At 44.3% G+C, this 24,200-nt stretch overlaps 1 protein-coding gene across 2 annotated transcripts in view; it reads left to right on the top strand.

Annotated features, from left to right (window-relative positions):
* The first annotated feature begins 3,264 nt into the window (after positions 1-3,264).
* Positions 3,265-24,200, top strand: part of eif3g (eukaryotic translation initiation factor 3, subunit G) — a 32,643-nt gene continuing 11,707 nt past the window's right edge. Inside the window, exons 1-6 of one of the 2 annotated variants that reach the window (XM_073069391.1) lie at positions 3,266-3,402; positions 3,495-3,541; positions 12,848-12,901; positions 20,193-20,281; positions 21,614-21,673; positions 22,207-22,311. In XM_073069391.1, coding sequence (XP_072925492.1) covers positions 3,383-3,402; positions 3,495-3,541; positions 12,848-12,901; positions 20,193-20,281; positions 21,614-21,673; positions 22,207-22,311 — 375 coding nt within the window. In that variant the 5' untranslated portion in view covers positions 3,266-3,382. Of the gene's footprint in view, positions 3,403-3,494; positions 3,542-12,847; positions 12,902-20,192; positions 20,282-21,613; positions 21,674-22,206; positions 22,312-24,200 lie in introns of both variants that reach the window. The other variant, XM_073069392.1, reaches the window with a different exon arrangement.

Raw genomic sequence — 24,200 nt, 5'->3', positions numbered from 1 at the left:
TTATTCTTATCATCTTTAATTATTTAGATAGAGGTGCGGAGTTATTGACACTACTGTGTATACTTGATATAATACAATAGCCCATGTTGGTTAGGTTAGTTGTTTTCTTTTTTTTGTTTTTTTTTTCTTATTTTTCCATTTTTTGTAAACTACTATGAGTTTGGGAAACTATTATATGCGGATTATTAACTGTTTGTAATTGTATTTTAACCTTTTGATTATGTACTCTCAAGCTCTTTGTACTTGATGTTTTTCTTGTTATACTTGTTTGAAAATTAATAAAAAGATTTAAAAAGAAAAAGAAATACCAGCTGGCAGGTGATAGGTGAGACCAGATGAGGGGTGGGGCGGGGGGGATGGAGAATGACGCTGGGAGCTGATAGGTGGAAATGGTAAAGGTCTGAAGAAGAAGGAATGTGATAGGTGAGAAGCGTGGACCATGGGAGAAAGGGAAGAAAGTGGGAGCACCAGAGGGAAGTGATAGACAGGTGAGGAGAAGAGGAAGGACAAGAGGGGAACCAGAATGAGGAATTAAGAAAGAGAGAAGGCGGAGGGGGAAGAAATTGTGAAAAGTTAGCGAAACTGATGTTCATACCATCAGTTGGAGGCTGCAGGAGATGGAATCAAATAAAGTATTGAAAGATCAATATGATGTGGAACCTGATCCTGCAAAGCTGAGATTTAGTGAGGATTTTGGGAAGATAATTGGATGATAGTTGAACCAAAATACTAGATGATCTGTCAGGAAATTGGTTTACAACAAGCTGGCATGGACACAATTGGCTCCTTTAATGATTCTAAGTCTTCAGCACAATATTTGGGACAGTGTTTGCTTCCACGCATTGAGTTAAAAGTACCGGGTTCACCACTTTCTTGCTACCAGGTGAAAAGAATCGATTTGGCTCAGAGTCCACAGCTATCAAAATCAGAATCAGGTTCAATATCACTGGAGTATGTCGTAAATCTGTCAACATTGCTGCAGCAGCACAATGCAGAGGGGAAGAAGCTGTTCCTGAATCGCTGAGTGTGTGCCTTCAGGCTTCTGTACCCCCTTCCTGATGGTAGCAATGAGAAGAGGGCATGTCCTGGGTGCTGGGAGTCCGTAATGATGGATGCTGCTTTTCTGAGGCACCGCTCCTTAAAGATGTCTTGGATACTATGGAAGCTAGTGCCCATGATGGTGCTAATTTTACAACTCTCTGCTGCTTCCTTCAATCCTGTGCAGTACCACCCCTCCACCCCATACCAGACAGTGATGCAGCCAGTTAGAATGCTCTCAGTGGCACATCTATCGAAATCTGTGAGTGTTTTGGAGACATCCCAAATCTCGTCAAACTCCTAGTGAACTACAACCGCTGTCCTGCCCTCTATGTAGCTGCTTCAGTATGTTAAGTCCAGGTTAGGCCCTCAGTGATATTGCCGCCCAGGAACTTAAAACTGCTCACTCTCTCCACCTCTGATTCCTCAATGAAGACCGATAGCTCATGTCTGGATCTCCAGGAGAAGCTAAGGTGGGTCATCTACTCCCTTGGCTGGCTGCCAGCCTGGACATTGATACTTACTTTGGCCACACTGAGGAGGGGGGATTTTCTCGGAGACTCCTCTACCCCCTTCCGCCTTAACCAGGTGTGGCCGCACTGCAGAGCTTTGATTTGATCGATGGTTGTGGATTCTGCTTACAATCCGTGTGGACCTGTGCCATGTTGTCCTTATCCTAGTGCTCCCACCCCCACACCCCTTGCAGCTGCTTCAGGCATCCGTCTGCCCTTGTCTCTGGTCTGAGGGTAAGGATAGTGGGAGGGATATGGATTGTGATTGTGTACGTTTTTACTGCTCTGCACCAGTTCTGAGGGGACAGAACAGTGTAATAGCTCCCGATAACGAGGCGGATTGTGAGGTCAAGGGTCCATTTTGTGATAAAAGAGGTCTGTTCAAGAATCTGAAAACAGTGGGTTAATTGGCTGCTGTAAGTGTATAGGAGGAGGATAGAATCAGTAGAGGCGAGGGCAGTTGATAGGAATAGAGCCATAGCGAAGTACAGCACAGAAACAGGTATTTGGCCCATGTGAAGCGGGAAAAATACGAAATGGGATATAGGTTTCAGAACCCAAAGAAGCTTGTAAATACTCAAGAACCTTTCATTAATCTGAAATCTCAACCCTATTTCTTCCTCTACACACTTGAAATGATTAGTATTTCCGGTATTTTCTCGTTTGACAGTTCATATTTCTGTCTTCAAGAGTTGACGCCATCCTTTAAGAAACCTTTGGTTAGGTACATGGATGGTGGGGGTATGGAGGGCTATGGTCAATGGGAGAAGACAGACAGACAGACATACTTTATTGATCCCGAGGGGAATTGGGTTTCGTTACAGTCTCACCAACCAAGAATAGTGTAGAAATATAGCAATATAAAACCATAAATAATTAAATAACAATAAGTAAATTATTCATAAGTAAAAGGCCGTTTAAATGGCTTGGTGTGGACTAGATGGGCTGAATGGCCTGTTTTGTGCTGTACGTTTCAATGACTCTATGACTCCTTCCATTTTTGGTTGTTGGAAGAACCAAGTCTCCCTACCAAGAACCAAGGCACAGAGTCGACTGTACTTCCTAAGAAGGTTGGCGTCATTCAATGTCTGTAGTGAGATGCTGAAGATGTTCTATAGGTCAGTTGTGGAGAGTGCCCTCTTCTTTGTGGTGGCGTGTTGGGGGGGAAGCATTAAGAAGAGGGACGCCTCACGTCTTAGTAAGCTGGTAAGGAAGGCGGGCTCTGTCGTTGGCAAAGTACTGGAGAGTTTAACATCGGTAGCTGAGCGAAGGGCGCTGAGTAGGCTACGGTCAATTATGGATAACTCTGAACATCCTCTACATAGCACCATCCAGAGACAGAGAAGCAGTTTCAGTGACAGGTTACTATCGATGCAATGCTCCTCAGACAGGATGAAGAGGTCAATACTCCCCAATGCCATTAGGCTTTACAATTCTACCGCCAGGACTTAAGAACTTTTTAAAAGCTATTATTAATGCTTTTTGAGATAGTGATTTAGATGCATATCATATTTTTTACTGAGTTAAGTATTGTATGTAATTAGTTTTGCTACAACAAGTGTATGGGACATTGGAAAAAAGTTGAATTTCCCCATGGGGATGAATAAAGTATCTATCTACCTATCTACACCTGCGGATAGCGCCTTTAATGCTGGATCACTTGATCCTCCCAGCCTCTTGTGGCGCTGTATCACTCGGCTCTCCAAGTCTGTGGGGCGCTGTATTAGTCGGTCCTCCCGGCTTGCGGCGGCGCTGTAGCGGGGGCAGCCGGCCCTCTGTCCTGGACGAGTGGCGGTACCGGGTGTGTGGGGCGGCCGGGCTGCTGTTGTTGGATGCCGCCGATGGATTTTGAGTGAGTGCTGTGGTCTGGGAAGGCGGGCCGGGGGTTCGATTTGCCGCGGCTTCACTAACGGCTGCCCCCTGTTTTTTTCTCCTTCTTCGCAGCTCGAAGCCCAGCTGGGCCGATCAGGTGGAGGAGGAGGGAGACGAGGGTAAGGAGCAGGCCGCAGGCCGGGGCCTGGCCCGGCACATGGGACGCGGGCGGGAGGCAGGGGGCTGGGGAGGGCCTGAGCCGGCAGTATTCCCGGCCGCTCTTTTGTCTACTTTGAACAGGCTTACCCTACCTGCCAGCTGCCAATTTGTTTAACTGCGACACCTCTCCTCTTCATTAGAGAGGGCTACCGCCATCATCCCCCCCCCCCCCCCCCCCCCAGTGTAAATGTCCGGGTTTGTATCACCCGTTTCTGTTAAACTGGGTATATTACTGGCTAGGAATTGAATCTAGAGGCATTTTGTACCTCAATAAATTGGTCATGTTTCTGGGTTTAAGATTTCTCAACTAAAATACTGTCTGCATCTGTATAACTCCAACGGGGAAAAGGTTTTGAATTGCTTTGTTGGTTTATTATCAGAAGGAGTTGTATAGATTTTGGAGAATTTTAAAATCTTTTTTCAGTTTCTCCTCCCTCTGCTATCTCCTGCGGTTGTGATATCTGGAAGTTTTATGAATAAATTGAGAGCACGTAAAACTAGGATAACATGTCATCATGGATTGAGAGAGACTGCAGGTGCTGGAATCGAAGCAACAAACAATCTGCTGGAGGAACTGAAGCAGCATCCTGATGCAGGGTTTTAACTGAAATACCGACAGTTTCTGCTTACTCACCAAGACCTGCCAGCAGATTGGAATCAAAAGATCGGAATAAGTGGGTGGGCAGGCTTTGGCTGATGGAATTCTGCAGGGACCAGTGCCCCAACTGTTCTCAGTCTATCATTGAGGGACCAAATATAATATTTCTATGTTTGCTTAGACATTCTACAAAGCAGCAGGAATGTGAGTTATTTAGGATATAAAGAATTAAAGAGATAGAAACAAGGAGGGCGGGTAGAGATGTAGATAGTGCACAACTTTAAGATAAGTGACAGATTTCGAGGGGGTTTGAAATCTGGAGTGCACTGGCTAATTGACTGGTGGATGTGGTTTCTCATGTTTATGATGGGGCGACTTGACTCATGAGGTGATATTGAGTAGGGTGGGCTTCTTCTCTGAGGTTTGGGAGAATAGCTGACTGCATTGAAGCATACATGGAGGGCTCAACAGATATGTTTCCTCTGGCTAAGGAGTCTAGAACTAGGAATCATGGTCTCAGAATAAATAGATTATTCAGAAAAGAAAACAGTGGTGATCTGTCTTGAACTGCAGTAAGTCACCCCTCAGGGAGGAGCTGATGTATTTCATCGTCATACACAAAGTACACTGCAGATGCAGTGGTCAAAGCAGCACGTACAAGGGTACTAGGCGAAGGGTCTCGGCCCAAAAAGTTGACTGCTCGTTTCCACGGATGCTGTCCGACCTGCTGATGTTTCATCACCAGCCTGTCAAAAACACTTTATCACTGAGGATGTAAATTCAACTGGGTGACATCTGTAACTTTGGTGAACATCTGTAGATGTGTGGTAAAGAGTGTATTAGACTGGCTGCATCATGTCCTGGTATGGGAACACCAACGCCTTTGAACGGAAAATCCTACAAAAGGTAGTGGACTCGGCCCAGTCCATCATGGTTAAAACCCTCCCAACCATAGAGCACATCCCATGAAGCACTGTCGTAGAAAAGCAGCACCCATCATCAAGGATCCTCACCCTTCAGTTCATGTTCTCTTCTCACTGCTGCCGTCAGGTAGAAGGTCCAAGAGTCTCATGACTTGCACCACCAGGTTCAGGAATAGTTATTACTCCTCAACCATCAGGCTCTTGAATAAAAGGGGATAACTGTACTCACTTACAACATCATTGAGGTGTTCTCACAACCAGTGATCTCACTTTAAGGGCTTTCTGTCTCATTATCTTGTGTTCTTGTTATTTATTACTATTTATTTATATTTGCATTTTCACAGCTTGTTGCCCTCTGCATTTTGGTTGATCTTTGAGCCTGTTATAGCTACTATTTTTAGATTTGCTGCGTGTGCCTGCAGGAAAATGAATCTCAGGGTTGTATATGGTGATGTATATGTACTTAACGAAGTGAGCGAATGTGCTTTAACAGTGCTGGTTAGGAGGGAGTTGCACAATTTCAGTGTAGCTACAATGAAGGAATGGCTTTATTAATCGGGGAAATTAGGCTTGTGTATCTTGGTGGTAGAGGTCAATGGTTTGAGAGAGTTGTTGAAACAGTATTCTAGCTGGCTGCTTCACCCTCTGGTATGGGGGTGAGCTACTGCACGGGATCAAAATAAGCTGTAGAAAGTTGTAAAATTAGTCAGCTGTATCATGTCAATAGCCTCGTAGTATCCTCTGTGGTGCCTCAGAAAGGTAGCATCCATCATTAAGGACCCCCCCACCACCACCCAGGACATGCTCTTTTCTGATTGCTACCATCAGGAAGGATGTACAGGAGCCTGAAGGCACACACTCAGTGATTCAGGAACAGCTTCTTCCTCTCTGCCATCTGATTTCTGAATGGATATTGAACCATGAATGCTACCTCACTACTTTAATTTCTATTTTTGCACTAATTTAATTTCACTGTTTAATATGTTTACTGTAATTCATGTTTTCCCCTTCTGTTAGTATGGATTTCATTGTGCTGCGGCTGCAAAATTAACAAATTTCACAACAAATGCTAGTGATATTAAACCGGAATCTGATTCTGATTCTGGATGAGGAACACTGCAGTCAATAGGTGAAGAACATAAATGTTTAAGCTGACGAATGGAGTGTGGGCTGGTGGACTGCACTGTCCTAATGGCGATGAACTGAAATACTGTTGCAGCTAGGCAGGAGCAGAGAGATTCCAGTGCCATTCCTACCTTATGTAGAAGTCGCAGAGGCTTTGGGAGAGTGAAGAGAAGTGACTTGGCTCAGTAAATAAAACTATTGAGCTGTTCTTGTAGCTGCAGCGTTTCTGAGGCTGGTCCAGTTCTGCTTTGCATTCCTGCGTTCAGACTGTCCTATATTTCCCTATAGCTTGGGAGCAGATCATTTCAATACATTGTGACTGTGCTGGCTCACAGAACGTTACCATTCTCCACTCATTTCTCTGTAAGCTAGTCTCCGCAAATTCCCATCAACTCTCTCAGAATTACAACACTTGTCAATACAGTTAAACTACCAACCCACACATCTTTGGAATAGGACAGGACAGGAAAGCAGAGGACTCAAGAAATCCATGTGTTCCCAGGGAGAACAGAAAGCAAGAGAGGTCAGGGTTGGGACCTTTGCCACTGTATTACCCTTTCCAATGATGGTCACAGCCTGGCATATACATGGTATTAATATAACTTACCAGGCTGTACCTGGATGGCAAGCGAGAAAATCTGCAGATGCTGGAAATCCGCGTAACACACACAAAATGCTGGAGGAACTCAGCAGGCCAGGCAGCATCTATTGAAAAGAATACTGCTGCTATTTTGGACTGAGACCCTTAAGCGGGGTGCGAAGGAAATGAGAGATGGTATGCTCCATCCTCCATTTGTACTGGAGTCATAGTGATATACCAGAGTGTAGGCTAGCCCTTCGTGTTCATGACAACCTGAGTTAGAACTTCTGGGCAAGCATGAGCTACCACAAGGAGAAGCTCAGACAAAAGACAAGGGGGCCATGATGGATTACATTTCTCCCTGATTAAAGCATCAGGAAGATTGAAATATCAAGGCGTATGTTGAGGAGAGTGAGAGGTTCTCAGAGAGACTGCTGGGTTTTAGTCGCTTCCCTTGGAGAGGTCGCTAGGTTTGTGACCCCTCGGTGGGGCTGCCGGTTCGTAACCCTTCCCTTGGAGGGGCCACTGGTTCATGTCACTGCTCTCCGAGGGGCCGCTGGGTTGCTGTCAGACGTCATTGAAATTTTGGTATTTTTGTATTGGATTGTACTTCATATCGGTCTCTTTCAGTTCTATTTTTTTTGTCTCGCCCATTGCGGATTGGCAGGCTGGGGGTTTGATGTTCTTGGTTTCTAATCTGTTTTTATGCGAGAGGGGTTGGGGCGGGTTTGAGGTTTGCAAGTTTTTATTTCTTTTTCTTTTCGTATGGGGTGGGGTCGATTACAACTAAAGGGTGAGGGGGGTATTGATGTCTTTCAACCTCTCTCGTTTTCTGTATTTTACGGCTATCCGGAGAAGATAAATCTTAGTTGTATTCCGCATACATACTTGGATAATAAAAAGAACCATTGGGCTTCTGTAAGTTTTTGGCACCTGTCCTTGAGGTTCTCAGTGTTCAGTGAATGTTGCTTTGTTAGTTTGAGTGTTCTTGAACCAGAGATTTTCAGGAATCAGTGGTGATAGTTGCACTTTATTCAAAGAAGTTTTGGGAAGATCTTTTTCTCAGTCAGATTACCAGGGCTTGGAAAAGGGTGTGATTGGGCCTGCCCAGTGAAACAGACTATGTAATGAGGGCCTGAGAGAGGCTGGAGACATTGGTTTGCTTATTCTCTTGGAGGATTTGGAGGGTTTTGCAGAAACAGCTTTCCTGTGTCAGACCACTAGAAAATAGAAGCAGAAGTTGATCCACTTGGCTGCTCAATCTTGGTTATAAATGACTGGTCCATTATTTTGTATCTCTGTTCCCTTGTTAGTGACTCTCCTAACAGTGCTAGGTGTAGGTAATCCAAGTCACTGAGGCATTTGGAAGGCAGGGAACGCTGATGGTCAGTGGACCACAGAGTCTGGTGATCTGAGCACTCAAAGACTACACTGCTTCACTAAAGAGAGGTAAAGAAATGACTTAGTAGGTCACACTTAGCCAACCATCAGGGTTCAGTTCCTGTCTCTGTAAGGATTTGTATGTTTTTGTGATGTGTAAGTTTCCTGTTGGTGCTGTGGTTTCCCTCACATTCCAAAGGCGTATGAGTAAGGTTAGTAAGTTGGAGGCATGTGTTGCTGCCGGAAGCATGGGGGCACTTGCAGGGTGTCTCCACCGCATCCTTAGATTGTTGGTGATTGACACATTTCACTATACGTGTGACAAATAAACCTAATCTTCGATCTTTGGAATTAATCATCAGTATCTGCCTCTGAGAGCTGTATCCTGTGATATAGAAAGTGGTTCACTTTTTCCAGAATCTTGTTGTGGACCGTTAGCATTAAACAGGATGTTGACCTACACGGAGTTTGGAAGAGGATGTGGATTATAAGGCCTGTGTTAATGTACACATTGGTGAAGGTAATGGAATTCGGCCTCTAAAACTGCACAATTGCAAGTGGTGTCAGCATAATGTAGTGAGGTTGTTGGTATTAGGCGACCTTGGTTCCGGACTGGACGCAGTGGAAGAGTTTGCCATTAGTTTTGTAGGTCAGGTTCACTCCAGCTGGTAGGAGTGTATTATCGAGGTGTACCATTGTAGAGGGAAGGATGGAAATATCGGACTTGCTTGATGCTGGGCTGCACTGAGATTGGGTGTGTTGTGGACCCAGTTACAGTTTGAATGCTGTCATAAGAAATGAAGTAGGGAGAAGGTGTGGGCGGTCAACAGCGTGGGTTTCCCTCATATTTGTCATATTGCTAAAAATCAAGATTAAATTTATTGTCACATACATCAAAACATACAGTGAAATTCTTCATTTTGTATCAACAACTGACACAGTTTGAGGTTTGCTAGGGGCAGCCTGGATGTATCGCCACACTTCTGGTGCCAACATAGCATGCCCACAACTCACTAACCCTAACTGTTACTGTACATCTTTGGAATGTGGGAGGAAGCTGGAGCACCCGGATGAGATCGCGGGGAGAATGTGCAAGGTCGTTAGAGACTGTGGCGGGGATCGATTGCCAATCGGCGGTCGCTGACACTGTATAGAGATTGCACTAACCACTGTGCTGCAATGCCACCATTAAATACACAATGCCTCCAGTTGAACAGCGTCCACTGTGCAATTTGGGTCCTAACTGCTCTTCATTAGTTTGATCGAGGGATGTAGATCTGGGCAGTTTTTGGCCACTTTGGATTTGCCCTGGGTTTTGCAGACTCACCACCCTGGTCAGTTTTCCACATTGCTTGTGATTTATCCACTCAACAGCGCTAGTTGACGATGTTGCATACTTAGTGTTGTATGTTAACAAAATCACTGGAGAGACACAGCTCGTAGATCTAAAGTAGTCTTTTATTCAACGAAATGGGATAAACTCTAGAGGAAGAGGCCTGTTGGACCCATTATTACATTGCAAATTATATGCCAAAGCTCAAAGGATAATTCTATATTTACAATGTATCTACAATGCTTCCTTTGAATTGGATATAATTTCCACACCTTTTTCACACCCACACTTCAGACACCTAAAATGAATGTTAATGAGCATTGTCTGGTTTTTCAATTAACTGATGTCCACAGCTCTAGGAACTTATTTTCAGGGCTGTATTTTAAATTTAATCTACAATCTATGTTCAGGCCTAAAGATTGGTTGCTGAAGTTAATGCTTTGCTGTATGTCTTAACACTTAGTCCTTGGCATTTCTACAGTGGGCATTATCACCATGAAGAATGCTGATGGTTTTGGAACTCTCTGTCCCTGTGTGGCAGCTCACTTTTAGCTTCATCTGGTGGTACTCCTGGGGTCTCCCCCCCACCCCCCTACCGACTTCCCAAAGCTGGTGCTGGTTCTACACAGGTGTGCTAAGCCATTTGGTTCCAGTCTGATTCCTGTAGTTCTAGAGTTAAAAACCACTACAGCACAGAACAGGCCTGTTGGTCCATCTAGTCCATGCTAGCCTGTTTCTGTACCTAGTCTATCTACCTGCACCTGGACCATTGTTCTCCAGGATTGGAGGGTTGCAGATGTTGTTCCATTATTTAAGAAAGGGAGTAGAGATAGCCCAGGAAATTATAGACCAGTGAGTCGTACTTCAGTGGTTGGTAAGTTGATGGAGAAGATCCTGAGAGGCAGGCTTTGTGAGCATTTGGAGAGACACAATATGATTAGGAGTAGTCAGCATGGCTTTGTCAAAGGCAGATCTTGCCTTACGAGCCTGATTGATTTTTTTTGAGGATGTGACTAACACATTGATGAAGGTAGAGCAGTAGATGTAGTGTACATGGATTTCAGCAATGCATTTGGCAAGGTACCCCTTGCAAGGCTTACTGAGAAAGTAAGGAGACATGGGATCCAAGGGGACATTGTTTTGTGGATCCAGAACTGGCTTGCCCACAGAAGGCAAAAAGTGGTTGTAGACGGGTCATATTCTGCATGGAGGTCGGTCACCAGTGGTGTGCCTCAGGGATCTGTTCTAGGATGCAAAACTGGGCTGAGAAGTGGCAAATGGAGTTCAACCCAGATAAGTGTGAGGTGGTTCATTTTGGTAGGTCAAATATGATGGCAGAATATAGTATTAATAGTAAGACTCTTGGCAGTCTGGAGGATCAGAGGGATCTTGAGGTCCGAGTCCATAGGACACTCAAAGCTGCTGTGCAGGTTGACTCTGTGGTTAAGAAGGCATACGGTGGGTTGGCCTTCATCAATCGTGGGATTGTGTTTATGAGTTGAGAGCTAATGTTGCTGCTATATAGGACCCTGGTCAGACCCCACGTGGTGTACTGTGTTCAGTTCTGGTCACCTCACTAAGGATATGGAAACCATAGAAAGGGTGCAGGGGAGATTTACAAGGATGTTACCTGGATTGGGAGCATGCCTTATGAGATTAGGTTGAGTGAAGGTGGCCGTTTTTCCTTGGACTAACGGAGGATGAGTGGTGACTTGATAGAGGTGTATAAATTGATGAGTGGCATTGATCGTGTGGATAGTCAGAGGCTTTTTTCCCAGGGCTGAAATGGCTAGCAAGAGAGGGCACAGTTTTAGGTGCTTGGAAGTAGGTACAGAGGAGATGTCAGGGGTAAGTATTTTACGCAGAGAGGGTTGAGTGTGGGGAATGGGCTGCTGGCGATGATGATGGAGGCGGATACGATAGGGTTTTTTAAGAGACTCCTGGACAGGTACGTGGAGCTTAAAAAATAGAGGGCTATGGGTAACCCTAGGTAATTTCTAAGGTAAGGACACGTTTGGCACAGCTTTGTGGGCGGAAGGGCCTGTATTGTGCTGTTGGTTTTCTATGTTTCTATATCCGTCCCATGCATGTACTAATGTTGTAATTGAACCTGGATTCACCACCTCCGCTGGCAGCTCATTCTACACTCACGCCACCCTCGGGTTTCCCTTAAGTATTTCACCCTTCACCCTTAATCCATGACCTCTGATTCTAATCTCACCCAGTCTCAGTGGAAAAAGCTTGCTTGCATTCACCATATCTTTACTCCTCATAATCTCCCATCATTGTCCTACGTTCCAGGGAATAAAGTCCTAAACTATTCAACCTTTTCCTTTAACGGAGGCCCTTGAGTTCCAGCAGCATCCTTGTAAGTTTTCTCTGCACTAGTTGTGTGTGGCAATCTCATGTTTTGGAGAAGATTGAGGGAGCCTGTCCCGGAGTGTGTTGGAATGGTTGAGGCTAGCGGTTGCATCATGGTTGAGGGTTTTGAAATAAATTGACCCCAAGTGGGCGGAGTTGGCTGATAAAATAGAGCATAGCTGTTTAAGTGATGGTATGGAATCGTAGTCTGAAGCTTTTTGAGGAGGTGAGCAGCCTGGTTTACTCTTAGTTGCAGAACAAGGGGGATGGAGTCGTGGCTGTGGAATGGAGCCTGTGGCAGTCACTTCCTTCTTCCCGGTTTCTTTGGGGAAGGTGGTTGGGATTTTAACAGAAGGTAAAGGTTTCTGTGTGTTTAAGTCTGGCCAAAGTGGCTAGCGGGAACAGGATTTGATTCACATGGTTTTGAATTGTTACATTGAAATACAGTGGATATGTGCTTCAATAAAATAGCAGGGAGCTTCTCCGATAGTGGATCCGTTTTAGTAGCACCACTTTTCACTCTCTATTCCTGTATGTATTGTGGGATCATTGGAAAAGAGGTTAGGAGAGAGTGTTGCAAACTTCACTGAGCACTGATTTGCTGTAATAATGGAGCCTTGTGGTAGAATTGGTGGGCTTGCTGAGTTATGTGCACTATGCTTCATGCTCCAAATAATAAATTAACCTCACTAGCCTCACTAGCTAGTGACGCTGGTAAGGCCATCATTACAATTGGTGAAGTAGTGATAGGGTTTTCTTTATAATTAATATGCTCTTGTTCATTTGGGGTTATTTTAATGTTAGACTTGTTGCTTCCAGTAATAACTGTAATAATGGGCAGTGTTTCAACAGTTTAGCTGCTGTGGGAGTTTACTTCCACTTGAAACAATTGTTGCTCTTGAACCTGCCCTGTACAGTGTGATGCTCTGTCCCATCCTGCAGTCTTTAACCACTTTGCTGTTCCAGATAAAAATACTGAAAGTACATTTGAAGGAGATGACGATGGATCGAGACAGAAAGGTAGGCAGCAAAGATATACTGTAGTTCATTAAAGTGGTTCAAACTCCTACCAATCTTGCAACTATGCACATCTTTATCTTGGATAGATTTTAAACCCCTGGATTGAGTGTCTGGAACTTGGGTGTATTCTTTCAGCAGATTGAGCTACACTAATTTAGGAGTGTTTCTGGTGGTTGATCAGCTGTGGGCTAGGGTGGAAGCATCCTCTGCACAGCCCTGCATTCACCTGTGAAGGCTAGATGGGGCTCAGTGGTTTGCATTGTTATAACTCATTGAGAAGGTTGTGGATTCGATCCTCACAGCTTTGTACTAGAAACCCAAGTTGATTCTGCAGTGCAGAAACAAGGGAATGCAACACTGCCATTGAGATGTGACAATAAACTGAGTTCTTCAGATGAGACCATAAACCAAAGTCTTGTTTTTTTTTGAGTTGGCTAAAGACCTCCTCGTCGCCTGGTACTTCTGTCATGTGAATATTACTAGCTGTGTATCAGCTACACATGAACGTTGTCTAGGGTGATATGGTAGTGTAGTGGTTAGCACAACACTTTACAGTCAGGCGACCCAGGTTCATTTCCTACTGCTGTCTGTAAGGAGTTTGTACATTCTTGCCATGACCGTGTGGGTTTTCTCCCACAGTCTGAAGATGTACCAGTTGGTAGGTTAATTGGTCGTTGTAAATTGTTCTGTGATTAGACTCAGATTAAATTGGAGGTTGCTGGTTGGTGTGGCTCAAAGGGCCTACTCTGTGCTCTATCTCAATAAATAAATCCTGCTGAATGCAGCTGTGGCCTGGTTCATTTGATTAGAATGGACAGGAGTTGTAAGTGGACTTGTTTATAACAAGTGTCTTCATTCTGACCTTATGGAAGGAAGGTCATTAACGGAAGCAGCTGGAGATGGATGGGAATAGGACACTGCCCTGACAAAATCCTTGGCTTAGAGAATTTAGCTCCAACAACTGAAATAATGTTTCTTTTATGGATGTAACTCTAACCATTTCACCTTGGATCTTAGTATCTACCCATTCATTTTGCTTGTCTTCCTTGATGTACTAGTCATTCAGATGTTATCTTGATATCAAGGAAATAACTCCTGCCTCTGGAATTTAGCTCTTAGATCCATGTGAGCCCCAAGATATGATGAGGCACGGTGGCCCTTATAGACCCCACACTTAGCAGCCTGTTGTGACTTTATACACTGACAATTCCATCGCTCGCTGCTTATTGAGAATAGTGTGTGGTCTGATTAGATGTGCTCTGCTTTACTTTGTGTGAATTTAACACACATAGCCAAGCATGTGTGAACTGCTTGAATTGGAGATGCCGCTGGTTCTGCAGGTCTAGAACTCTGTACTGAAGCCAGAATGTTATCTGGTTTCATGGTCTTTGCTACATCCAGCACCTAAAGTTGTATGGGACAGAAACATTCCTTCAACCCACCATCTCCATGTCAACTTTATTGCCTGTCAATCTAATTCCAGATTAGTTTGTTTTATTCCTTGACTATTAGTACCTGTTTAGATGTATCTTTAATATAGAGATTATATTTGATTCCACTACTACCTCTGGCAGTGAATTCAACCTATCACTCACTCTGTTTAATTAAAAAATCTTTCCTTCAAGAGGCATAAATAGAGTGGACAGGGAGTATCTGTTTCCCAGGGTCGAAATGTCTGATACCAGAGGGCATGCATTGAAGGTGAGAGAGGGTGGGTACAAAAGAGATGTGAGTGGTGGTTGCCTGGAATGTGCTGCCTGGTACGGTGGGAGAGGCAAATACATTAGAGGCTTTTAAGAGACATTTAGATAGACACATGGATGTAAAGGAGATGGAGGGGTATGGACATTGTAGTAGGAGAGATTACTTTTTAGCTGGTTTGTTACAACATTGTTCCTGTGCTGTACAGTTTATATTCTATGTTCTAAATCTCATTTAAAACTCCTTCTTCTCTCTTTAAAATAAATCTGTCTCCTTGCATTTGTTGGGAAGAAATTTCTATGTGCCAGCACCTTCTAGATCAGCCATCCAGTTGGGATCTTGTTAAATGCCTTAATAAAGTCCGTATGGACAGCTTCTACTACTTTGCCTTCTTTAGTCTTCTGATCTTCCTCCTCAACAAAATGAACCAGATCGGTAAAACAAGATTTCCCCTGCACAAAACCATGCTGACAATCTCTGATCAGCCCTTTCCTTACATAAATACTACACCTTAGTATCTTGTCCAGTGAGTTACCTGCCTTAACTCTGCTGCCCTTCTTAAATAGAGGAACATGCAGCAGCAAAGGGTCTCGTTGGACTGTCTGTCTCCCTAAATAGGCTCTGCCTGACCTCCTGACTTCCTTTAGCATTTTGTATATTGTTCCAGATTTCCAGTGTCTGCAGTGTTTTTGTGACAACATTAGCTATCCTTCAGTTTTTTGGCACCTCACCTGTGGCTGAAGAAAATACAAAAATCTGTCAGGGTCACAGCTTATCAAATCTTGGGTCTCATGACCTCTAACACCTCCTCCTTCCTAATATCGATTTGCATCAGATTATTGCATTACTCCATGAATGCATCATATTCCACGTCTTAACCCTTGATGATGTATAATTTATTTAGGAACTCATCCATATTGACTGACTCCAATACAGATTATCCTAGTGTCTTTCCCTGAGGGGACCCACTCTTTCCCTGTATACCATTTTACTCTCAGCTGTCTTTTGCTGTGACTCGGAATGAATTGTATTGGCTGCAAGTTGATTGGGCTGGGGAAAAGACTTTTCCATGTCTCAGATGTGGCATTGTGATTGACCGATTTGGTTTTGTGTTCCCCTGTTTGAACACAGAAGACAACTGAATGCCTTGCTGTGCCAGGTCAGGGATATTTGGGAGTTACGTATAGTTCAGACTAGGTAAGGACAGTCAATTTACTTCCCTGAAGGATGTTAGAGAACCAGATGCATTTATGTCAGTAGAGTTGCTGTTGTGGCTGTCTTTATAAAGAGAAGTTTTACCTAATTCTCAATTATATTGGAACATAGAACTTTACCAACTAAATTTAAATTCCACTACTGTCTTGTTAGAAATTGAACTCTGGTTTCTCAATTACCTCTGGGTGGATAACAGTACTGGATTTGTATTGGGGAAAGGATAGATCCTGAGACTGAAAACTACCAGCAGACGTTGCTTTTGTTAGCAAGTGTTTGTGTTTGTAGCAGGTTCTGTCAAGCCTTCGGTGAAGCAGCACAGGGAAGTACAGGGTAGAGAAAAGCATGGGCTGTGTTACCAGTCTGAAATTAAAACAGGGTGAGGGTGGGAAGAGCAGGATTTACACTGAACAATGATTTAATAAATTGGGCACTAGGTTGGGTGATGGATTAGTACGGGGACATGGGAGGGAACAGAGCTGTGAGGTACACAGGGCTCTAAGAATTAACAGGGTGTGATTACTTGAGTATCCGTACAAAACTGTGGGTTTAGACAATAGACAATAGGTGCAGAAATAGACCATTCGGCCCTTCGAGCCTGCACCGCCATTTTGAGATCATGGCTGATCATCTACTATCAATACCCGGTTCCTGCCTTGTCCTCATATCCCTTGATTCCCCTATCCATAAGATACCTATCTAGCTCCTTCTTGAAAGCATCCAGAGAATTGGCCTCCACTACCTTCCGAGGCAGTGCATTCCAGACCCCCACAACTCTCTGGGAGAAGAAGTTTTTCCTTAACTCTGTCCTAAATGACCTACCCCTTATTCTCAAACCATGCCCTCTGGTACTGGACTCTCCCAGCATCTGGAACATATTTCCTGCCTCTATCTTGTCCAATCCCTTAATAATCTTATATGTTTCAATCAGATCCCCTCTCAATCTCCTTAATTCCAGCGTGTACAAGCCCAGTCTCTCTAACCTCTCTGCATAAGACAGTCCAGACATCCCAGGAATTAACCTCGTGAATCTACGCTGCACTTCCTCTACAGCCAGGATGTCCTTCCTTAACCCTGGAGACCAAAACTGTACACAATACTCCAGGTGTGGTCTCACCAGGGCTCTGAACAAATGCAAGAGGATTTCCTTGCTCTTGTACTCAATTCCCTTTGTAATAAAGGCCAACATTCCATTAGCCTTCTTCACTGCCTGCTGCACTTGCTCATTCACCTTCAGTGACTGATGAACAAGGACTCCTAGATCTCTTTGTATTTCTCCCTTACCTAACTCTACACCGTTCAGATAATAATCTGCCTTCCTGTTCTTACTCCCAAAGTGGATAACCTCACACTTATTCACATTAAACGCCATCTGCCAAGTATCTGCCCACTCACCCAGCCTATCCAAGTCACCCTGAATTCTCCTAACATCCTCATCACATGTCACACTGCCACCCAGCTTAGTATCAGCAGCAAATTTGCTGATGTTATTCTCAATGCCTTCATCTAAATCATTGACGTAAATTGTAAACAGCTGTGGTCCCAATACTGAACCCTGTGGCACCCCACTAGTCACCACCTGCCATTCCGAGAAACACCCATTCACCGCTACCCTTTGCTTTCTATCTGCCAACCAGTTTTCTATCCATGTCAATGTCTTCCCCCCGATGCCCTGAGCTTTGATTTTACCCACCAATCTCCTATGTGGGACCTTATCAAATGCCTTCTGAAAATCGAGGTACACTACATCCACTGGATCTCCCCCGTCTAACTTCCTGGTTACATCCTCGAAAAACTCCAACAGATAAGTCAAGCATGATTTACCCTTGGTAAATCCATGCTGGCTCGGCCCAATCCTATCACTGCTATCTAGATATGCCACTATTTCATCCTTAATAATGGACTCTAGCATCTTCCCCACCCGATGTCAGGCTGACAGGTCGATAGTTCTCTGTTTTCTCCCTCCCTCCTTTCTTAAAAAGTGGGATAACATTAGCCATTCTCCAATCCTCAGGAATTGATCCTGAATCTAAGGAACATTGGAAAATGATTACCAATGCATCCGCAATTTCCAGGGCCACCTCCTTTAGTACCCTAGGATGCAGACCATCTGGACCTGGGGATTTGTCAGCCTTCAGTCCCATCAGTCTACTCATCACCGTTTCCTTCCTAATGTCAATCTGTTTCATTTCCTCTGTTACCCTATGTCCTTGGCCCATCCATACATCTGGGAGATTGCTTGTGTCTTCCTTAGTGAAAACAGATCTAAAGTACTCATTAAATTCTTCTGCCATTTCTCTGTTTCCCATAACAATTTCACCCAATTCATTCTTCAAGGGCCCAACATTGTTCTTAACTATCTTCTTTCTCTTCATATACCTAAAAAAGCTTTTGCTATCTTCCTTTATATTCCTGGCTAGCTTGCGTTCGTACCTCATTTTTTCTCCCCGTATTGCCTTTTTAGTTAAGTTCTGTTGTTCCTTAGAAACTTCCCAATCATCTGTCCTCCCATTCACCTTAGCTCTGTCATACTTCCTTTTTTTTAATGCTATGCAATCTCTGACTTCCTTTGTCAACCACTGTGGCCCCTTTCCCCCCTTTGAATCCTTCCTTCTCTGGGGGATGAACTGATTTTGCACCTTGTGCATTATTCTCAAGAATACCTGCCATTGCTGTTCCACTGTCTTTTCTGCTAGGCTATCCGTCCAGTCAACTTTGGCCAGCTCCTCCCTCATGGCTCCATAGTTTCCCCTGTTCAACTGCAACATTGACACCTCCGAGCTGCCCTTATCCTTCTCAAATTGCAGATAAAAACTTATCATATTATGATCACTACCTCCTAATGGCTCTTTTACTGCAAGATCGTTTATCAAATCCTGTTCATTACATAACACTAAATCCAGAATAGTCTTGTCCCTGGTCGGCTCTCGTACAAGCTGTTCCAAGAATGCATCCCGTAGGCACTCTACAAACTCCCTATCCTGTGGTCCAGCACCAACCTGATTCTCCCAGTTCACCTGCATGTTGAAATCCCCCATAACTACAGCGACATTACCTTTGCCACATGCCATTGTTAACTCCCTATTCAACTTGCACCCAATATCCATGCTACTGTTTGGTGGCCTGTAGACAACACCCATTTGGGTCCTTTTGCCCTTACTGTTCCTCAGTTCTATCCACACGGACTCTACTTCTCCTGACCCTATATCCCCCCTTGCAAAGGACTGAATCTCATTCCTCACCAACAGGGCCACCCCACCCCCTCTGCCCACATTTCTGTCCCTACGATGGCACGTATACCCTTGTACATTCATTTCCCAGGTCTGATCTCCCTGCAGCCATGTCTACGTTATCCCAACAACATCATAGTTACCCATTCGCACCTGAACTTCAAGCTCATTTGCCTTATTTCTGACACTTTGTGCATTCAGATATAGAATTTTTAGCCCATTTCTCCTCTCTGTTTGAATCGCTGCCTATTGTGCTTAACCCAGCTCCCCGAACTCCCATCGAGCTATACGCCCCTAGAATTTTGTTGTCCTTCCTAAATTTACTTATTCTTTCAACACATTTAACTCCATGTTCCGTCAGACTATCCCTCTGTACATGTGTCCTCCTTATCACTTGTTCTGCCTCACCTTTCTCTACTACACACTTAATATTCCGGAACTGTGTAGTCCCCACCTGTCCTTTATTCTTCCTCTCGCTATCCTCTGTCACATTCTGGATCCCCGCCCCCTGCAAATTTAGTTTAACCCCCCCCCAAGAAGCACTAGCAAACTTCCCTGCAAGAATGTTAGTACCGCTCCAGTTCAGCTGTAAAATGAAAAGCACATACTCAGGCTCACTGTTTAATTAGATATTGTACATATCTTTGGAGAGAGTGTGGCAGTGGTGTTGGTTCAGTCATTTTACAAAGCTATGGGGAAAGAGTGGGATTAGTTTAGGATTGGCACAGTGCTGTTGGGAGAAAAAGGAGCAGTGGGATTAGATTGGGATGGATACATAGCTGTGGAATGAGTGTGGGGCAGGGGAGAGGGTTAGTTAAGGATTAATAGTGCTGGAGAGAGAGTGGAGCCTGGGGATTAATTGGGCATTGGTATCTGGATATGAGGGAGGCAGTGAAATGAGCTTGGGCTCAGTGCAGAGCTGAGGGGTGAGTGCAGAATGGGGTTTAGTTTTATGTTGCACTGGAGAAGGGCGTGGATACATTTTGTGTTGAAAGGCTTGTGAGTTGTGTGTAAATGTGCTGAGTTGTTGAGTATGGAAGTGAGACAAAGAAGGTCTCTTTCTTTTGACACTGCCAGCTTTACCTCAATCTCTTCACAGTAGTGCAACAATATGTTTTTGTTAATTTTGATCTTTTCTCAATCTTTAGGTCCTCTGCCTTCACCCAAAGAATTGATCAAAGGGAATATTAAAACTGTCATCGAGTACAAAATTGATGAGGATGGGAAGAAATTTAAGGTGAGGTTCCTCCTGCCTTGGAAATCTAGTACCGGAAAATTTCCCTTTATCCATTCATTAACTGGTTGGCATTGTGATCATTCTAAGGAGGCTCCAGGTTGAGACTAACTCCTGTAAGTATGTGCAAATCATCTGCCACACTCGTGTTTTGCAGTGTGTCTGACAGAAGGAAGGCAGTTGTTTAAATCTTCTGCTTACACTTTGAAACGGTTCATAATTTTCTACCATTGTACTGGCTGGACACATAACTTGAGATCAAATTTGCCTTTTAGTTGGTGTTGTTAAGCCATGAAACCTTGGGTTTTGTATTGAAACTGCTCCACCAGTGCCCAGAGGAGAAGGAATCCTGCCGTCATTCAGCACTCTGGTTCACTCTGCACTAAAGTGGCCTGTCATTTCAGCAGAGGTTTATCGCATTTCTTGGTGTGAATGTTGATAGGAAATGTGGGCAAAGATCACACTTTGAGAATTAATTCTCTTAAACTGTTCCTTCCTGTCAGTGGAGAAGCAGAAATTGTATGCCTCTATTGACTTGGATTTGGTTACATGGGTAGGACATCCCTTTGGCTGATGTGTATGATAAGGTATAACCTTACAACATCCTGTGTAACAACAGCTCAGGCAGTGCCTCAGTGATAGGCCCCTCATTCTGCTGGGCTTTTGCTTCCACCACACTTAAGAGAGTTGATCTCTATTCAGCTGTTGATGTAATGCTGTCCTGTCAGTCTCCAGGGTTTACTCCTGTGATCGTACCCCTTGGTTTACACAACAGTTCCTGTAATAGGCTGGCTGGCTGGCTGTCCATTTCCCTGCTTGCTGATGGCAGAAAGCAGCGAGTCTGGATAGAGAGCACCCATTCTTCCGTAGATCTTGCTGTATAGATTGTTTGTCTAAACTGGTCCATGTTGCTTCCTCCCACCCCTCTTCCATGGATCTATTTCTTTCTCTCTCCTGCTTGTTCGGCCCCACTTGGACTATTTTATGCATATGCAGGCCCTTCAGCCCACTGAGTATGTGCCAACCATCAAACACTCATTTACACCAATCCTGCATTAATCTCAGTTTCGATCCTCTCCATGTTGTCATTAAATTCCACCCCCACCCCCCCATACTGCCAATCACCTACACACTCGAGACTTTACAGCAGACAACTAACCTACCAACCCTCAATCTTTGGGATGTGGGAGAAAACTTGGAGGGGGGAAAACTTACGTGGTCACAGGGAGAACGTACGAACTCCTCACAGACAGCAACAGAAGTCAGGGTTGAACATGCTTACTCAAGTGAAATAAAATGGTTAGTTGAAAAAGACAAATTTTGATCTTTCCGCAGATTATCCGCACATTCCGAATTGAAACCAGGAAGGCTTCCAAAGCTGTGGCCAGGAGAAAAGTGAGTATCTTTTTGAGCCAGTGCCCTTGCAGAATAATTGCATCAAACAAGGAGTTTTAAAATCTGTGTTCTTTGCAGTGAGCTGTTGTTAAAGGGTTCACTTGTTTACTTGATGAGAACAGTTACAATTACTTTGTTACACACTTTGCCTTTATATGCATTCACACCCATTCTTCTGCAACTCCTGGACTAGTTATTCCTGCTGTCTTCCCGCACTTCCCTCTCAGCTCCCCTGAAACTCTGCAGTGCACTAATGAGCACCCCCTCTGCTTGGCGATGCACACTGGCTTCTGGTTAATCAGCACTCTCTTAACATTGGCATCATTCTTTTAAATCCTTCTGTGCCTTGTATTTCTGATTTTCTCCAGCCCTGCAGCTGTCCGAGAGTTTTTGTGCTGAAGCTTTGGGAGTGGGACTTGGACTGTGAACGTGCTGACTCTGAGAGTGTGGTTGAGTGAGCCATGACTCTGCCTTTCAGGAGAAGGGTGTGTCCAGTCGCACTCAGACTCAGACTGGCTTTTATCTATTTGCAGAACTGGAAGAAATTTGGAACCTCGGAGTATGACCCACCCGGTCCCAATGTTGCCACAACAACGGTCAGTGATGATGTGTACATGACCTTCATCACCAGCAAAGAGGTGAGCCATGAAGTATCGTGTGACTAGTACTTGGCAAGTTAAAGACCAGTGATTACTTGCCCAAGCTTAAGGCTACTTAGCTAGTTTTTGTGTATTAGCCTCTGTAAAACCTTTTCTTATGTGAGGTGTTTTCAGGTAGTGTCCTAAATCACAGCTCACAGCGTTGAAACATTTCCTTCATATTCCCCATGGTCCTTTCGACCAAAACCTAAAATCCAACTTTGTAACCCTTTAGATTTTCTTATCAAACTGGTAAACAATCTTGTATCTATTCAATCTCCCCCCCCCCCCCCACCATCTTTTTTTCTAAAGCAGCATGTTTCCCACATCACAAAAGTGATCCCCACATCACTTTTGTCTCATTGCTGAGATCATTTCACCCTCTTCAATGCCATAAGACCATAATACATAGGAGTGGCATTAGGCCATTTGGACCATCAAATCTTCTGTACCATTCGATCATGGCTGGTTTATTTTCCCATTGTATGCCTTCTCCCTGTAGCCTTTGAATCCCTTATTGATCAAGAACCTGTTAACATCCACTTTAAATATGCCCTAAGACATGACCTCCACAGCCGTCTGTGGCAATGAATTGCGCAGATTCACCATCCTCTGGCTAATCTCTATCTTGAATGGACCTCCTCCTGTTATGAGGTTGTGTCCTCAAGTTGGAGACTTCCCCACTATAGGAAACATCCTCTCCATCTCCAATCTATCGAGGCCTTTCAATATTCGGTAAGTTTCAATGCGATCCCCCTCCTTTTTCTTCTAAACTTCAGTGAGTACAGACTGAGAGCCATCAAACACTCCTCACAGATAAACTCTCATCCCTGGGATCATTCTCATGAACCTCCCCTGGAACCCGGTCCAATGCCAGCACGTCTTTTCTTTGACATGTGGCTCGAAGCTGCTCTCCAAATGTGGTCTGACCAATGTCTTATGAAGCTCATCCTTGCCTGGACGTGGATGCAGCCTCCAGCTGAGAGGCGACATCGCAACAAAACGTCTCTTCTGTGGGTGGCATTTCCTGCGTCTGACACCTTATGGTGGCCTGACCTGCTGCAATGGGCTGTAAATGCCTGCCGACAATGTATCATCTCCGTGCTGCTCCCTTCAGTGTTGGTTCAAAAGACTCAAGCATCTATATGAAGTAGCCAGCAGAGTTAAAGACCCCACTCACCCAGATATTCTCTCTTCTCCCCTCTTCCTTTGGGCAGAAAATACAAAAGCTTGAATGCACATTTCAAAAAGCTCAAGGACAGTTCTATCCTGCTGTTATAAAACTATTGAAATGTACCCAGTTGTCTATTGATCTTATTACCTACCTCGTTATGGTCTTGCATCTTCTGCCTGCACTGCAGTTGCTCTGTAGCTGTGGCACTTCATTCTGTTAATGTTTTACCTTGTACTGCCTCAGTGCACTGTGTGTAATGATTTGATCTGTACGAACAGTATGCAAGGCGAACTTCACTGTACCGTGGTACACGTGACAATAATAAACCAATTCCAGTTCCAATAACAACGTGCATTCAGGAGTTTAATACCCCAAGCTGATTCACAGGTGTAGCATCAGTGAATGCAGAAACTGCGGCAAGGAGATATTGGGCTGGGTGGTCAGAATTTGGTCAGGGAGGTAGGATTTACGGAGTAATAAATAATCCCCAAGTGAACTCAGTGGTTGAGCTGTATCTGTGGGGTAAGGGGTGGGGGGGGGGGGAGGAATTGTTGATGTTTGGGGTTCTAATCCTACATTTTCAAAGATTGAAATTACATTTATTATCAAAGTGAATACAGTATACAACCCTGAGATTCTTACCCACAGACGTCATGAAGCAGAAAACGATGGAACCCATTTACAGGAAAATGTCAAACCCTTCCCAATCCCCATG

The sequence above is a fragment of the Hemitrygon akajei genome, chromosome 16 (assembly GCF_048418815.1).
Source record: "Hemitrygon akajei chromosome 16, sHemAka1.3, whole genome shotgun sequence".
In the NCBI taxonomy this organism is placed as follows: Eukaryota; Metazoa; Chordata; class Chondrichthyes; order Myliobatiformes; family Dasyatidae; genus Hemitrygon; species Hemitrygon akajei.
Note: the sequence above shows the minus strand (reverse complement) of the source record. Positions and strands in the feature narration are given on the sequence as shown.